The sequence below is a fragment of the Schistocerca nitens genome, chromosome 2 (assembly GCF_023898315.1).
Source record: "Schistocerca nitens isolate TAMUIC-IGC-003100 chromosome 2, iqSchNite1.1, whole genome shotgun sequence".
In the NCBI taxonomy this organism is placed as follows: Eukaryota; Metazoa; Arthropoda; class Insecta; order Orthoptera; family Acrididae; genus Schistocerca; species Schistocerca nitens.
In genome coordinates, this window is record NC_064615.1 from 942789129 (window position 1) to 942808190 (window position 19062).

A 19062-nucleotide genomic window follows, 5' to 3' on the forward strand; every position below is an offset into this window, starting at 1 on the left:
ACTTTACTAGACTATAAACGACAGCACCATCTGCAGTCTAATAGGGCTGCTCAGATTGTCTCCTAAATCGGTAATGTAGATCAGGAACTACAGAGTGCCTATAAAACTTCCTTGGGAAACGCCAGGTATTACTCGTACTTCTGTTTTACTCGATGACTTTCCGTTAGTTATTACTGTGAGCCATCTGACAGCAAATCACGAATCCCGTCACATACCTAATACGATACTCCATAGGAACGCAATTTGACAAGAAGTCGCTTACGAGAAAAGGTGTCAAACACCAATTGAAAATCTAAAAATATAGAATAAATTTGGCATTCCCTGTTGACAAACCCATTACTTCGTGAGGATGAAGAGTTAATTGTGTTTTACAAGGACAATATTTCTTGACTGTTTTGGTTATTTGCCAATCGTTTTCTTAGGGATGATTGATAATGTTAGAGCACAGTATATGTTCCAAAATCCTACGGGAGATAGTCAGTGATATGGGTCTAGAATTCAGCGGATTACTCTTATTTCCTTTATTGAGTATTAGTGTGACATGGGCAGCTTTCCAGCCTTTAGGTACAGATGTTTCGGTGAGCTATGGGTTGTATATGATTGCTAAGTGTGGCGCTACTCTAAAAGGAACACTGACTGGTTCGCAATTTGCACCAGAGGTCTTGCCTTCATTAAGTGGTTTAAGCTGCTTCGCTAATCATATTGGCAGCTGTTCTTGATTCTAATCCGGGAATACTTACTTCTTAGTCTTTGCTCAAGGAATTTCGGAAAACCGCGTTTAGTAACTGATTTAGTGGCACTGTCATCAATTACATGGCCATTGTTATCGTACAGTAAAGCTAGTGATTGCATCTTGCCACTTTACATATGACCAAAATTTCTTTGGGTTTTCTGCTAGGTTGTATCTTGTTGCGCCCACGAGCTAGAAATTAAATTTCCTTAACCTCCTAACGTCAAAAGTTACATTCGACTCTTTACTGTGGCTACAATTTTGTATCAGCCATCGCGTGGATTTGTTGAGATGGGCAGCCCATCTGAAATGAGTTGCCCAACCTCACAACTGCTGAGAATGAGAGCCGTTATAGATTATCATCTTTGTATGAATTTCCATTCGTGATAAATATTCGAAAACAGCGAATTTTGTGATAGTATGTTCTTAAATTCGAACGGCACGAGACCACTAAGTGCTGAGTACAAAGTTGTTGTGTACATGAAGTTAATTTATTTTCGTCGGCTCGACTGCGCACAAATATCCATAGGACTTTCTTCTGCCATTTTATTCCAACGAGTCTGTTTCTTCGCAGCTGTTTGATTTTTCTCGTGTATGGCCTATAGATTTAAAGACCATATTCAGGGAGGACACTTTCTTAGGCATGCTTCATAAATCGAATGCCTTAAGTACAGTCGCTGCCCTTCCACCAATGGGTGGCGCCTGCAATGCGTATAGCTACTACAGTGATAATTCGTTTAAAAAATGTAATCGCTCCACATAAGGTTTCGTCTTTTACGTTAGCTTAAGAGGACTGTTACTCGTTTCTCCGGCCAAAATTTGTTTCCTCAGCTGGTCATAGGTTAGGGGTACCACTGTCACTTATCGTAACGTAAATATTTGATATTTGTTTTGTAGTTTTCATTTCTCCTAGGCTAAATGCTGTGGAACACAGCTGTTGGTATGGTACCGACTACAGATTTTTCAATTTTCCTTTCATGCACTCTGATTTCTATCGTAAGTGTGCTAATTTGATGTCTTTATTAAGTTTCTACTGTCTATAAATGTCTGCGTTAGTTTAGACGTAGCTTGCAGTGTGTTAGAACCGCCCGTATCTTGTGGAGTCCAGTAAAATCGCTTAAATTAACAGGCTAGTAAAAACGCGTCAGTGCTTGCGATCGCTTAAGGGGAAACGACAGAGTGACTGTCGCAAAAACTATAGATTTTATTACAGAAGTAGAATGTATATAAATTGAAAAATTATTCCCCAAATTTTATGCGCGAACTCCAGAAAGTAAAGATTCTGTGAGCGTTTGAATCTGAAGCATACGATGAACTGGAAAGTTACAAACACAAGACGCCATTGTCACAAGTCGTTATCGATGCTCTCACCCCCATTAATACTGATCTGAGAAAACCCAATTTGCTCGAGCGTTGTTTGCGCGATTTTATTCGAAATGTGAACAAAAGTTTTAATAGTCTCATTCGGAGATACGCTCCAAAAATAACATCCAGCCGAAGCGAAATTGTCAACATTGCTTCAAATTTGGCCTTACGTCTACTCAGTGTATGCTATACTACAGTAATGTACATGCAAATGCCTTTCATAGCAAAATCGGCGATGAAATCTCCGATTCTATGAAGGTAGACGCCAGCGGCGAAAAGGGCTTAGAGGACGAAAAGGAGGGCTTACCAAGCCAAAGTAGCATAAAGCGGCCATCCACTAGCTGGGGGATAGTAATTATGGACCAGGCATTGATGACGTCCCGTAAGTTTCAAACTTTGTCCCTCTTTCTGTATGATAAATACCTTTTAAAATTTAAACGCGTTTTTCTCAGAACCGTTTTTCGGCATGGTTGTCGTCGCCCTCGCTAAAATTTTCATTCTGTTTAATGATTGTCTCCCTTGAACCAAATTGAATTTTCTTAAATTATTTTTCGGCAGGAAAAGATGGTCCAAAAAATTGCTATTTTTTTCAGATATTTATAATTGACTACAATTTTTGGAAATCCCTACGATAAACTAAACTCTGTAAGTATGAGGGTGATATGTTAATTTCATGTTTCGGATAACCACAACTTTAGTTACAGCGACAACCGTCGATCTACCTCCTTTCAGAGCTGCCCCGATTACACAGTAAAGACACAAATATTTTCCAATAAAAATGCCAATAACTTCAATGTATGCTTTGTCCATTGCAGCAAACCCCATTTGTCTACTACATTCCAGTACAGAGGAAAAAAATCCTGAATTAGATCAATATTTTCATCAGTCACCCTGTCGTTCCCCCTTAATTGCTTTCACTATACTGGAAATCGTCATTAGTCGATACATTTGTCACGGCTTCCTTCAGCGTAAAACCCTTCTATTTTTTGCAGCTGCACCTACGGATTTGTGGAGACGCGTCCTGGACGTGAATGTGCTAGGGCTGAGCATCTGCACCAGAGAAGCAGTGCAGGACATGTTGGCCAGAGGTGTCGACGACGGCTTCATCATCCACATCAGCAGGTAGGCGCTTCATCACGCATTTTGTATTAGAAAATCGTGCGGCAAATCACAGCTCTGAAGTCGATACGTTACACGGAATACTCACATTGGTGGTGTAATTAAAGAACAAACGAAAGTTCGTAGCATTTTCCATACGTTTAATAAAAATAAGGTACACATCAGACTTCAGTACTCACAATACAGGGAGTATCAGAAAGAATCATCCGATTTGGCAAGTCTGTATTTCTGAAACTAATAAACATAGACATTGAATTTTTTTATGAATGGGAAACTTTTCATACCTTTCCATTGGTGTCAAATATGCCCCCTTGAGATGCACGGCATATAGTCAGTGCTGTATTCAAATTGTTCCCACACTGCAGCGAGCATGTCTTGAGTTAGTTTCCACAGCTGCTGATACCTATGTCCTTGTTAGTAACGGAGGCACCCTTTCATAAACCCCCACAAGAAATAGGTCCGGTGATCTAGGAGGCCAGAAACGTAAGACTGAATCATTCGGTCCAGTGTGAATGATCTAACCTTCAGTAATCCTTCGATTTAAAAATTTCCGCACTTCCAGATGTGTGTGTGTGTGTGTGTGTGTGTGTGTGTGTGTGTGTGTGTGTGTGTGTGTCAAATGTTCATTCCGCCATGTGTGTGTGTCAAATGTTCATTCCGCCATGTTTTTATGCTGCCATCGTATCTAAAATTTTAGTTGATATAAAAGCTCTAGAATGAAGTCTTCCGGGGGCTGCGCGAGGAAAAGACTAAATTTGTTGATAAGATAGAACTGTGTACCCACTTGTAACAATGCGACAATACGTGCAGCCTATTTTGGCCAACCTACTTACACATCTTTCGGCTTTTTCAGCTTGGCTGCTCACTCTCCGCCGTACAACAGCGACCTGGCGATGTATTACGCAAGCAAACACGCCGTGAATACGCTGCTGGAAGGCTTACGCAAAGATCTGGTAGACAGGGGCAGCAAGATACGCGTTGGGGTAAGCTTGCTGCACCGGCTGCTACGGCTCCTTGCAGTTACTCTTGGTTGTTTACGTTCTGTGCGAAGTGCTTATTCTTGTTTTCATATTCGGGTGGTAGCACCAGTTGAGTGTACCGTTTTTTGATAAAAAGCTGACTTTGCTTACTGATAATAGTTGAGTAGGCAAGTTGCATGTGAAAGCTTAACACTTCCGCTTCCTAGCCCATGCTTCTTTGGGTGCAATTCATGCTACTCTTCTCCATATTTACTGGGCCCTGGTCTCATCCAGACTGCTCTAGAATTGCCAGGTTTATGGCACAGTGGGGTCTTCAGCTTGGAAAGTGTTATACCCAGGTCATCACTGTGGAGTTTGTCTAGCCATTGATGCCTTCCAGACGAGTCCTATAGACATTCTCCTTGCTGAATTGGTGTCTAAAGTCTTCAGTTCTGAGATGTGGCAGTTCTCTTCCTGCAGCCAGAATGGATTTCTACCACAAGGAGTTCACAATTTACAAAATTGGAGGGGGAAGAGAGGGAATGTGAGCAGCAAAGTGAAAATTGTACTGAAAATTGACAGAATTCTGTAAAGTGTCTAAAAAATAAAAATATGCATAACAATGGGTTAATCAATACTTTCAATTATCCTCGTACAATTGTTGGCACTTTCTCTTATAATGATTTGTGCAGATTTGAGACTTTTCAGCTGAACACGTTATTTTCCTAATCTTTAGAGTTTCCAAACAACTTTCACTGCATAGTGCATATGTCAGTTGCCTGCTGTTGATAATTTAAACTGTGAATTGATTGGCTGGACTGTATCTTGTTGCCTAAAGTAGTTAGTGTTGAAAACCCATTTGTGAAGCTTTGTCCATATTAGATTGTAATTTCTGACAAGAGGCAAACCAATTGGCATCGGATACCATACTTCATGTAAGGCCTCCATCTCTGTTTATAAAATTGCCTCACAATCTAGTCTGCCCCTTTACTACACCGACCCAGAAGTATGTTGGGTACATCGTTATGCCGGTATCTTCAGTGTTAATTTCACGCATAGCTCTGATAAAAAGATGAGGGCTCATTCTGTTCCGTTATGTGTTTAGTCTGAATTATTACAAAAGGGGAGGGAGAGAACTTTCCTATTGTCCTGTATAAAGGTGTCTTCCCACCCCATTCACAGGTAGTGTGCGAAGAATGGTTGTTGGTACATTTATTGAAGAGCTGTTTTTGTCTAATTGTATTTGTAAGAGACGTACAGGATAGATAATGTTTCTTCATGATGTCCTGATCCAGAACTCCCCAATTCTTGATAGGCAGAAGTTGGTAGACTTTGGCCCACTAATATTTTGTGCTTTGTCACTGTCAACACTGATGCCATAACAATACAGTACCTGTGTGTACTGAAGTGGTGTTGTCACATGCCAAACACATTAAGCACATGTGCATAGGTGTGCACAATGTGGCAAGAGAGGCACTTGCACTACCTTGGAACCTGGTCACAGTTCTTACATTCATTGCAAAATTCTCACGAATTTATAGCAGTGATTGTCTGCAATTGTACCAAACTGCAGATTTAACACAGCATAGCATGATAGGAACAGTAACTTTAGTAATGATGATATGTCTTTGGTTTTTTGGTTGTCACAATGCCCCTGGGAAACTTTGCAGATTACTTGGTACGATGACAATTTTAACACTCTTCTGTTGTCAAAATAGTCACAAAACTTTACAGATTTGTACCGAAATGGTGTCCTCAGGGTCTTGATCACTTCCTTTGATCTGATTTGATGTGATTTTTTATTGGTACAGTTTTATCGTATAGCACAAATTGTACAATTGATATTGGACAGGTCAAAGATAAGTTACAATAATACTTAGTATTAGCAATTAAAATTAGGTACCTACTACAATTGATTTTGTTACTTATTCAGAAATTCTCTGACAAAATAGAAACAGTGCTCTATTAGAAATGCCTTTAGTTTAGCTTTAAATGTTGGATGAGTAGTACTTTTTATTTCCTCTGGTATCTTATTGTGTATTATTACACCAATGTTAATTATGCTCCTCTGATAGGTGGTCGTTCTGTGATACTTTTGATGTATATTTGATTCCCTTCTGGTACTATAGTTGTGTACACTTTTGTTCTGTAGCAGTTTGCCTGTTTTCAGGAGGTAGTCCCTAGTGAAAAAGTGTCATAAATGAATAAGCTTGGAACGTTTAGGACACAAAGCTCAGTAAAATGGGATTTACAGGCCTCCATCTTTTTAAGGCCACAAATTATTCTTAAAGCTCTTTTTGCATTCAAAAAACCTTTACACTGTGAGTTGAGCATCCCCAGAAAATGATCCCATGTCTGAGTGGAACTGTGCATAGTATGCCTGCAGTACTGTTGTTTTGTTTGTTCTAGCCTTTAAAATTCTTAGGCCATAGCGCACAGATGATAGTTTTCTACACAAGTTATTTATGTGTGTGTCCCACTTTGTCTTGCTGAACCCAAAGACCCAAGAATTTTGTGACATTTACATTTTCTAGGGGATCATTTTTTAATTGGGCTTGAATAGACATTTGATTAGCTGGAGGAATTAAATGAAAATTGACACACTTTTTTCAGTATTTAGGAGTTTGTTTTTTTGTGAACCACTCAGTCTTTTCATAGAACTTTCTGCTGTGGACCGCAAAGTTTCTGGACTGGAAGAGTAGTGGACCTAAGATTGAGCCCTGTGGTACACCCAATTTTATTGGTAATTCCCTAGAAAGCAACAAGTTGTTTCTTGTTGTATTCATTTTGTTCAATTCATACTGAGCTACAGAAAGGTACCAAACAAATGCCTTGACTTAGATTCCTAGCATAAAGGGGACACCTATCAATCATTTGAACATAGTTCTTGAAGAAGGAAAAGTTTTCACAGTAAATGAATTAGTTATATTGAAAGTGGCAGTTTCAGAATCTTGCCCCCTCTTACAAAAATTTCTGCAGACCCCCCATGCATATTTGTAGCACCAGCAGCATGTTACAAAAGCATGACCCCTGCACCATCTCTTCAATGCACAGCTGCACATGTGCTGGGAGTCAGTTTCTTAAAGTGTTTAAGCAGGTTCTTTCATAAGTCTGGCAGGTTTCTACCAGTGGCTGACATTTAAAATTTGTTACCTCCTCTCCAGTCAGAGACCACATCTGCTACCCTTTCCTGTACATCCTTGCTGTCATCTGTTAGACATGACATACAGTAGCTTGCACACACACTTCAGAAGTAACCTAGTACAGGCCATAGAAGCTGCAGTTTCTCAATGTCTTATTGCTGAGTTGTAGCCTGCCATTTGCTTTAACAGTAGTACAGCCTATGTGGCTGTTCCACTCCATATGTCCACACACTGTTCCACATAAGCATTGACATGAATGGTTCCAGTAGTCCTGTAGTCAAAGGATACCTCTGGCTACTCAGGAAAAGGTTATTTTGTTAAAAGTAGATTATAATGTTTGACTTAGGATATATTCTAAGGCTACCATAAATATAGTACCTAATGGTAGTTATATAAGTCAGACTTCACTTTTTGTAGATGTTTGTGTCCCAGTTTCCTGTTATCTTAGATCATCTCTCTGGTCAAAGGTTCTGAGGTGGATTATGGTTAACAGTGGTGCTAACTCAGTGTGAATGGAAATGGGCAGAATCTCCACTGGATTCTGGGATTTATTCAACTTTGCTTATGTTAATGATTTTCCTGTGTTAATAGTGCTGATTATGATCACTTGTCTAAGTAGTTTCATGGGCATTAAATAGTCGCAACATTCTTAGACTTCCATTTGTGAAAGAATATTTGAAGACCAAATTCAATGTCTCTTGTTTTTGCTCCTTTTTTGTGCTTCTCATTCCCACAAAACTAGACAGTGGTTTTTCTGCTTCTGACTTTAATATGAAAATAACGTTTCTTGGGATTTTGTACAGGTAAAGATATTTTGCTCTAGCAGTTTTTAAGGCTTCACACATTGCTTGGCTAACAGCAGAATGTTTAAATTGTGTGAGTTCAAGCTTTTTTTTGTTGTAACTATTATGCAGTAGGTACTGTTACTTGAAGCTTTCTGGTGTTTGTCCTCAAGGGGAACAGCTACCCATCTCTAATTCTGCTAGGTACAAAATCTTCTAGTGACTGGTCAGCTATTTGTTTAAACTTATAGGTCCTCTACATGTTCACTACCTGAATCACATGGTACTAGTACATTTCTGAGAAATGATAACCTTGATGTTAGCAAAACTATTAAATGTTTTTCCTGTTGGCTTTCCCAGCCCTGTGTAGCTTAGTGCCCATTCCTGCTTCAACTGGTTCAGTATCCCTGACTGGTCACTACTTGATTATCTTCAAAAAGTTCAGATGTGTTCATTGCCAACACTTCTCCCCATGATGGAAAAAATATACGTAGAGTGCCAAACACTGCTCCTTCTAGGTAATTTTCAGAGAAAGCCTTTATAGTTTTTGAAGAATACAATGAGCAACCTTCTTCACTTGAAGACTGAAGATAAATGCAGAAAAACATGGTAAAAATATCTCTACTAGACTGAAAACTTGAAAATGTAGATTGTTTTGCTGACAATGCTACAGATTAAAAATAATTAAATTTTTTGTCTTTCATTAGTGGAGTAAAATAGCCAAATCTATTTAATTTGCAGGCAGTTTCTCCTGGGCTGGTGAAGACAGAAATTTTCTCTCATTCCAAGAAAATAACACAAGACATCTTCGACATAGCACCTTGCCTTGAAGCAGAGGATGTTGCAAATGCTGTAGTTTACATGTTGTCTCAACATCCACGTGTACAGGTAAATGCTAGCAATATGTTACTTGTAGCTTTCTATCACTGTACTAACCTATCTGTCACAAACTTTTAATTTTAATAAAGTCAATGTTCTTGGTGCCTTAGCATATTGCTCAATAAATATGAGCACAAGAAACATTAACTATGATTAACTTAAAGCTGTGGATTGTGAATGATCTATGGTGATAAAAAAAATTTGTATGCAATAAACATTTGAAATGTTAATCTCCAATAGCAGTGCTGTGTTATGTTTAGACACATTAGTCATTTTGTCAGTCTACTGCAATGCTGTCCCATCAGACATTTGACTAACTTTGTGATATTGTACTCATCCACCTCTTAACCATATCACCTGTACTTGTTTTGATGTAATATGAAACACATGGGCCTGAAAGAGCATAATGGCCACCCTAGTGTCATGGAGAGAGAATTGCGTATTTATATAGGTTGTATACATGCAAGAAGCCTGGAGATACTGACAGGTTTCAGATTATATAATGGCAAGACAGATTTAGGAACCAGGTTTTAAATTGTAAGACACTTCCAGGGGCAGATGTGGATTCTGACCACAATCTATTGGTTATGAACTGCAGATTAAAACTAAAGAAACTGCAAAAAGGTGGGAATTTAAGGAGATGGGACCTGGATAAACTGACTAAACCAGAGGTTGTACTGAGTTTCAGGGAGAGCATAAGGGAACAATTGACAGGAATGAGGGAAAGAAATACAGTAGAAGAAGAATGGGTAGCTTTGAGGGATGAAATAGTGAAGGAAGCAGAGGATCAAGTTGGTAAAGACGAGGGCTAGTAGAAATCCTTGGGTGACAGAAGAAATACTGAATTTAATTCATGAAAGGAGAAAATATAAAAATGCAGTAAATGAAGCAGGCAAAAAGGAATACAAACATCTCAAAAAAGAGATCGACAGGAAGTGCAAAATGGCTAAGCAGAGATGGTTAGAGGACAAATGTAAGGATGTAGAGGCTTATTTCACTAGGGGTAAGATCGATACAGCCTACAGGGGAATTAGAGAGACCTTTGGAGAAAAGAGAACCACTTGTATGAATATCCAGAGCTCAGATAGAAACCCAGTTCTAAGCAAAGAAGGGAAAGCAGAAAGGTGGAAGGAGTATATAGAGGGTCTATACAAGGGTGATGTACTTGAGGACAATATTATGGAAATGGAAGAGGATGTAGATCAAGATGAAATGGGAGATATGATACTGCGTGAAGAGTTTGACAGAGCACTGAAAGACCTGAGTCGAAACAAGGCCCCGGGAGTAGACAACGTTCCATTAGAACTACTGACAGCCTTGGGAGAGCCAGTCCTGACCAAACTCTACCATCTGATGAGCAAGATGTATGAAACAGGTGAAATACCCTCAGACTTCAAGAAGAATATAACAATTCCAATCCCGAAGAAAGCAGGTGTTGACAAATGTGAAAATTACTGAACTATCAGTTTAATAAGACATGGCTGCAAAATACTAACGTGGATTCTTTACAGACGAATGGAAAAACTAGTAGAAGCCGACCTCAGGATAGATCAGTTTGGATTCCATAGAAATATAGGAACCGTGAGGCAATACTGACCTTAAGACTTACCTTAGAAGCTACATTAAGGAAAGACAAACCTACATTTCTAGCATTTGTAGACTTAGAGAAAGCTTTTGACAATGTTGACTGGAATACTCTTTCAAATTCTGAAGGTGGCAGGGGTAAAATACAGGGAGCAAAAGGCTATTTACAATTTGTACAGAAACCAGATGGCAATTATAAGAGTCGAGGGGCATGAAAGGGAAGCAGTGGTTGGGAAAGGAGTGAGACAGGGTTGTAGCCTCTCCCCGACATTATTCAATCTGTATATTGAGCAAGCAATGAAGGAAACAAAAGAAAAATTCGGGGTAGGTATTAAAATCCATGGAGAAGAAATAAAAAATTTTGTGGTTTGCCGATGACATTGTAATTCTGTCAGAGACAGCAAAGGACTTGGAAGAGCAGTTGAAAGAAGGGTATAAGATGAACATCAACAAAAGGAAAATGAGGATAATGGAATGTAGTCGAATTAAGTTGGGTGATGCTGAGGGAATTAGATTAAGAAACGACACACTTGAAGTAGTATAGGAGTTTTGCTATTTAGGGAGTAAAATAACTGATTGTTGAAGTACAGAGGATATAAAATGTAGACTGGCAATGGCAAGAAAAGCGTTTCTGAAGAAGAGAAATTTGTTAATATCGAGTATAGGTTTAAGTGTCAGGAAGTCGTTTCTGAAAGTATTTGTATGGAGTGTAGCCATGTATGGGAGTGAAACATGGACGATTAATAGTTTGGACAAGAAGAGAATAGAAGCATTTGAAATGAGGTGCTACAGAAGAATGCTGAAGATAAGATGGGTATATCTCATCTCTTTCATCAAAGATGATTGGTGGAAGAAACAAATGATTTCATAAAAATGAAACTCAAAACTGTGTATACACTGCTTATTAAGCACCACACAGTACTGCTACCACTCCAGAATGGATACCTCCTACCTACAATGTAATCCATTGCACGTTTTACAGATTTATACCTAGTATTTTGCTGTTAGGCTTGTAACATACCATGTTCAGCAGTTTGACACTGGCTGGTAGCATTAAAAGAAACATAAACTGAAGCTACAACCATATTGGAAATGTTTAAAAGCCAGATCTATCTAGCATTCTCAGTTGCAAGAATAGTGGTGAACAGCAAAACATCACCTGACTTTCTGCTACAAATGGCTCTTGTAGACTAGCTACCAGTCAATATCTGTGACACGGTCTGCATTTCTTCCACTGACACTGAATTGATAAGTGTCTGCATTTTGGAGCAGGAGAAGGGTTCACTATGTGAAAGTAATATTTTCTCAAGAGGGGAGAAAGGAAGGGCAGCTGGCAGCTGTTGGGTATGCCTTGCTTTATTTCCTAATCAGTTGAGCAACTCTATTTGATGCACGATAGCAACGGTCATGTCAAGCAGTGCAGTCCTATAAAAGGTTTGCTTGAGGCAAGCAGCAAACACGACTGTGATGGCAGTATTGTACTGTAGAAAGCATCAGTCTACGAATCTACAGACTTGGTTCTGATAGGGAAGACAAAAGAAGTTGTGTAAACTAGGTTAACACTAGTTCTCACCATAAGTTGCCATCATTGCTGAAGCCTCTAACAACTGATATGGTGTGCACCACCAGAGAAATGCCCAAAAAAGAAATCTACCTCTATAGCTATACTCTACATGCCACCTTAGTGTATGGCAGAGGGTACTCCAGGTTCCACAGATTCCACAAACTCACTTTCCTATTCCATTCACAAATGGAGTGTGAGAAGGATGACTATGAATACGGCTTCTCCTCCATTTGTTTCACTTGGTCATTCTCAATCTAACAAGCCACCTTCCTCAATGCTAAGTTCTGTGTGGAGGATGGGAGCATCAGTACTTCTGCCCACATAGGCTACCATCCATCAAAGGTATCTCCACTTCTACAGTTGCCACCCATTCCATAGCAAGCCTTACCACATTTGGTCATTCTTTGTAGTGAAGAGCAGCTCCTCCAAATGTGATGGCTCTCTGAGGCTTACAACTTTGTCCAGTTGTCCCTGTGCTGTCCTCAGACCACAAATTAGGATCACTGTATTCTAAGGACCTAATGTTAATGATTCACTCCCATGATGACCTTGCTGCAATCAGATCTGAACTATAGATAAAATTCACTACTTCTATATGAAATATAACAAAGAGACCAAGGACCAAAGTCTAATCACAAAAACTAGCAGTCTCGCATCCATGGACAGTGTCTCTAATCTGTCTTTTTGCTTAACTTTCTTTCCCCAGCAGTTTCATTCCACTGTATATGGAAACAAGTTGTTTGCAGTTTCAGCTCAATATAAAGAGAACAGGTAACCTTTAACCACAAGAAGGGATTGAAAAATCAAAAATCATATTTCTGACCCTTGAAAATATTCTTCAATAGCTTCAATTCTGATCAATAACTTCAATGTAAATAAACATGATTATTGCTGTTGTACCAACTTTTAGTAAAATATGTAAAGGTACTACGTAAAAAGCTTGTGACATACAAAAAATCAGTTCTTTTAAAAATTCTTATTTTTATTCTTTCTTTGGTTCATTTATTTCTTGCAAACAGTAATCAGATACAGCACAAAGAATGTACTGCTTATCTTTCTCATTTCATCCTGCATGAGACTGACCCCTCTTTGATCATTTAAAACTTTAAATTTAATAACTCAGTGTTAGACAAAATCATGTGCATAATACTGCAAATGCTCTTACAGAACTAATCATCCAAATCTGGTAAAAACTTTATTACAACTGTCAATTTCTGGAAGCAGATAAATTCCTATTTGAATCCTTTAATACTTCATTCTGATTGTTCCTCATAAGTCATTGCTTAGACCAATTTTTCTGATTTGGAGACGAATTAGGATCAAAGATGGGCAAGGTAACAGGAGATGAGGCATGTACCATGAATTTTTTAAATTCAATTTTACAAAACTTCACAACAGATATCATGATTGATAATGTAATATTTATATCAGCCTGCTTAGCTGAGTCGTAATGTTTGTGGGCCTGGGTTAGATTCTTGGCTGGGTTAGATTTTCTCCACTCATGTACTGGGTGTTGTCCTCATCATTTCATCACTGATGGACAAGTTGCCCATTGTGGTGTCACCTGAAATAACACTTGCATCCAGTGGCTGAACTGCCCTGGATGGGGTTTCCCCAGCCAGCAACGTCACAATCATTTCATTTTTTAGCTAACACTTAAAAAATTCTTAAAGAATACTGAAATCAAAATACTTTGGAAGAGGCACACATTATTTAAAAAGGGCTTTGATATACACTAAGGAAAATACATATATAAGGAACTGCATTCCTTCTTGTGGTCATAATTCAAATTCAACATAAATTTTGAATTAATAGCTTTAAGTATTCACTTTGCACAATCAATAGTGCCTAGAGCACATAAAGGTAACTCCTTCAGAAAGTGCTAGAATGAGAGATCCAGTTAAATCTCAAATTTTAATATTAGCCTTCTAGGGCATTGCTTAAAGTATCTCGAACAATGTGGAGGATTAGACATACTAGTTTAGTAATTTATTCCTATCATATCCAGACCAAGCATATTGGAGTTTCTTTTAAAGACTAAACTAGATGCATGCATGTTTCTGCAGCCTATAAATTCCTCACACTTCAGAGCATGACTCATGTGTTGTACACCTGCAAAGTAAAGACAAGTGTTTGTTTTGTAAAACAGTTTAAATTATAGCAATAAAATACTTTACAACCTGACACAATAGAAAAGTGTCCAGTCAAGCTGCACCTGAACATATTGAAATTTTTAAACACACAAAAGATGGCCAAATACAGTTTAAGTGTTGTGCTTTGCTCTGAATGTGTCCCATTAAAGATTAACCATTGTTATGCTGCGGAGCTAAGACCATCCCACAAAGGCCTTCCTGTTACCAACAATCAATCTTGTTGGTAAGCTGCCATCTTCTCAATGGCCCAGGAACACTGAGAAACAATGGCAGGTTCTGCTGTGGGCAACTGTGAGAACAGCAGCCAGTTATCGTGCTCCATGCTAGCAACTGCTGAAGGACATCTCAAAGCAATATTGTGATGTTTGGCACTCTAGACAAGGACTAGTAGGAGTGTGAACCAGCATTGATCACTGATGGGTGACTTGCAAATTGAGATGACAAATATGGTACAATGGTAAATTCAGGTCCCTGAAAAACAGAGTACAGGGATAATGGAACAAAACTGCTAAACAGAGGCAGCCTGAGGAAGTTAGAGAATCATGGGATCAGTCAGATAATTGTGAACTCATATTTTATCTGGAAGTCTCCATTGGGTCATACAGTATTCACACTTTGGAACACAGATGTGGAGATGATTGAAAGAGCATGCTAAGCAATACATATGCTGTTTTGCATAAAGTCTTCTGACTTTGCCTTCTAGCCCATTTTCTATTAGATTTAGTCTGTCTCCAGAATGAGATTTTCACTATGCAGCGGAGTGTGCACCAATATGAAACTTCCTGACAGATTAAAACTGTGTGCTGGACCGAGATTCGAACTCGGGACTGGAGACGAGGTACTGGCAGAACTGAAGCTGTGAGGACGGGTCATGAGTTGTGCTTGGGTAGCTCAGTTGGTAGAGCTCTTGGCCATGAAAGGCAAAGGTCCAGAGTTAGTCTCAGTCCAGCACACAGTTTTAATCTGTCAGTTTCATATCTCTTGTCTCTTTGGCACACACATTTTCTGTTCCATGTCATGTCTTTCTTTTAGTCCAATGCTTGAATCTTTAAGCCTCTGGCTTTGACTGTCAAATATTACATTGACATCCCCTCTGCAGTGTAATTTCTGCAGACAGTAGACTCCATGAGTGCACTGAGGGACAGCAAGTGTATGCCCCAGTGAAGATGCCACCACCTTGGTGACCACTGATGGCATTCTATCTGGAGGGTGATTACGCAGGATGTGTGGAATGAGGATAAGCTGCTCTGAGCATAAACACCAGAGAAATGGATACTGAAGGTGAAAGCTTTTGGCTGTCCAAGAAAAACTATGAAATTTGTAAAACCCTAATGCAAATGTTGCTCATATGCTAATGTGGACCTAGTGAAAATGTTCTTGCAGGTGAGGGTGGCATATGACATGCAATAGGATTTCATTTGAAATTCCCCAGAATTCCTAGCCATCAAAGTTAATTTTAATCATGGTCTCTTTCAAAATGCTGCTGATTGCTTTATTACTTAAATTCAAGTTATTACTGTCTCAGGGTGCTTACTTTTTATCATGGCTGAAATGAAAATTTTTTCTTCTTTACTGTAGAGGAGATACTTTGGTTGAAGTAAATAGTTTAAGTTCTCGGATCTAATGTGGAATTTATTGCCTGTATTTCCTGGTAACTGCATTAGTGTCTTAAGTAAACTTCTTTTTTTCCAGGTTCATGATATTATCCTTAATGCTACTGGTACACAATAGTTGAGGCAGCATCTCTTTTTGAAAATTTCCTTGGTAACAAAAGAAGCATTAGTAAAGGAACTTTGGTCAACAAAATTGTTTCCTGTGCTTATTGTTTTGGCTATGTTAAAGACCTTAAGCTTTTTATCACTTCATCCCTGTCTGGCATCCTCAGGGAAACACAAGTTATACTGTACCATGGAAAGTCTCGGAATGTACATGATACTTGGTAATTAAAATGATATCCTAGTTGTTCCCACTGTGCTATAGAATTTACTAGAGTACATTGGTCCTGAGCACAACTTGTAATTTAAGTAATTAGTATGGACCAATGTCAAAAATGCCAGTGAAATCAGGAACTGCTAACTATTGTAAATATACCATAAATTCTCTTAATAAAATATTGTTACTAGTTAAAAAGCATTTAAACCTTCATTTCTGTCATGGTTGACAGATGGTATGAACTGTGTGGCAATCTACTGGTACTGTCCTTCATGAAGACAGAACATACTTAGATTTTTATAGGTTACTGTAACTAGATAAAAAACAATCACAAGGAAGGAAGAAAGGAAGGTAGCAAGGAAAAGTTTAAAATGTTGTAGATAATAGGGACATAAAGGCTGGTATACTAGCTTGATTGGTTACAGCTGTACTTCTGAATTTAAAAATGTAACACTTTATCATTTCATAAAAACACTGAACTTTACTACCCTCTCTAGACAGTTACAAAAACAAACAGCCTATTTTGCAATCAGGGACTGGCATCAAAGTAAGTCACAACAGAGATGATAGCTCAAGCTAACATAATGAGAACATTTAAATATACTCCGATGTGTAAACATCACACAATTACATGCAATCCCACCTCCATAACTATACCAGATGACTAAAACAGACAGAACCATCTGCATGAGTCACAATAGCGACTGCAACCTACTAGCCCCCAGATGTAGCTCCAGAAAACAAAGTAGATAACTCAGCCTCCAAGAAATGCAAATTAGCAATTGAATTCCATGACACACAGTATTTTCAATTGAACATTGATTACAAAGTGAGGAGAGGATACCCCTAAAAAGAAAAATGTATGTAGACAGTGTTCCACCCACGTGGTCTGTCATTCTGATATAGACAGGTACAGATGGAAATTAGTGATAGGATCTGGACAAGAGAATCATTTACAGCCACAAAATACTGAGCAATACATGTTGGACACATGGCAAAGAACTTGAACTGTCACCCATCCAGTGATGTAATGCATCTGTTAGAACTTTGCACAAGCCAGGATTTGCGAAAATCGAATACTAACACGCAGTCCTATATTGCATCCTTATTTGTTAGAATACAAAGGTACCTAGGCTAAGCTGATGCACTATGTGTACTTACAATGACTGCAAAAACCAATTACAGAAAAAGTGCATGGAATTATGCCTTGAAGTGGAAAATAAAATCAGATATTTCATATTATTCAGATAGTCAGGCACAGTTACTTAATGTATGTAGATCATACTGGGCTGTTGTACATGTCTGTGGAAAATTTAGTAAATTGGAGAATAAAAAGACCTCTGAACACATTGAAGTTGGAAAATACGAGGGCCGTTCAGAAAGTAACCTCCGGTTGATTTAAAAAAATAAACAAAGTTAAATAAAAATATTTTAATATATACATCTTACAACTACATCTTTGCACTATTTTTCTACATAGTCTCCATAGCGATTGAGGCACTTATCGTATTTCTTCACAACCTTTGAAATTCCTTCTGCATAAAAATCACCCGCTTGTGCCTGGAGCCAGCCTGTGACCGCATCTTTGAGCTCATCGTCGTCATCAAACCGCTGTGACCCGAGCCATTTCTTCAAATGCATGAAGAGGTGATAATCACTTGGCGCCAGGTCTGGGCTGTAAGGTGGATGGTTGATAACATCCCACTTGAAGGACTCAAGAAGGGCCGTTGTTCTGCGAGCAGAGTGAGGACGGGCGTTATCGTGCAAAAAAACGATACCGGAAGTCAGCATACCACGGCGTTTGTTCTGTATAGCCCGTCGTAACTTTTTTATTGTTTCACAGTACACGTCTTGATTAATGGTAGTACCACGTTCCATGAATTCAACCAACAACACCCCTTTGGCATCCCAAAACACCGTTGCCATCAGTTTTCTGGCAGAAAAATCTTGCGAGGCTTTTCTTGGTTTGGTAGGCGAATTTGAATGTGCCCACATCTTTGATTGTTCTCTTGTCTCAGGGTTCACGTACTTAATCCAGGTTTCGTCACCGGTCACGATTCTGTTTAACAATGGTTCTCCTTCGTCCTCATAACATGACAGAAAGTCTAATGCAGAGGCCATTCTTTGAGTTTTGTGGTGGTCGGTAAGAATTTTGGGCACCCATCATGCACAGAACTTACGGTAACCCAATCTTGCTGTCACTATCTCGTACAAGAGTCTTAGAAATCTGTGGAAAACCAGTAGACAACTCCGACATTGAGAAACGTCGATTTTTCACGAACTTATGACAGCACGCACTTCACATTTGGCGGGGTTTTCTATTGCAGCACACATTTCGAACTGCCACAAAAACTAAACTAGCGCAGGTACGACGTTCACTCGACCACGGCTTGATGCCGACTGACCTGTTGAGTGCGTGAACGCACAGATGGCGTCGCTATTCCCCCCACAACCCGCACTGTGACCAATCGGAGGTTACTTTCTGAACCGCCCTCGTAGTATATGCATCAATGAATTCATTTTAAAATTGGTATAATATTCCTCACCTTCATGATGGCTTTTTTATTCTAACAAGGGAAATGCCTCACAGGGCCAACAAATTTGGCTCACATTTGGCAGGGAGCTTGTGTTAAACCTAAAAATAAAAGCCTCTAAGGGATTTTCTCGTCCACCCATTTTTGAGAAAATTAAACCTAAAATTCATGACGCATAATCAACTCAAAATTAGCAACTCGACAGATAACTGAAGACTGCATTTTTTCATAAATCGTGGATCTGTAAATGTGTTTACCTAGAAACTGAAAAAGAAATTTAACTAAGGTACTATTTATGTACCTAGAAGGCAAATGCTG

The 19062-nt window shown here is 38.9% G+C and overlaps 1 protein-coding gene across 1 annotated transcript in view; it reads left to right on the forward strand.

The window, feature by feature from the left end:
• LOC126234724 (farnesol dehydrogenase-like) overlaps positions 1–16363 on the forward strand; it is a 37188-nt gene extending 20825 nt beyond the window's left edge. Inside the window, exons 3-6 of the mRNA XM_049943471.1 lie at positions 3088–3217; positions 4068–4197; positions 8840–8986; positions 15971–16363. Coding sequence (XP_049799428.1) covers positions 3088–3217; positions 4068–4197; positions 8840–8986; positions 15971–16009 — 446 coding nt within the window. The 3' untranslated portion in view covers positions 16010–16363. The remainder of the gene's footprint in view (positions 1–3087; positions 3218–4067; positions 4198–8839; positions 8987–15970) is intronic.
• The last annotated feature ends 2699 nt before the right edge of the window (positions 16364–19062 follow it).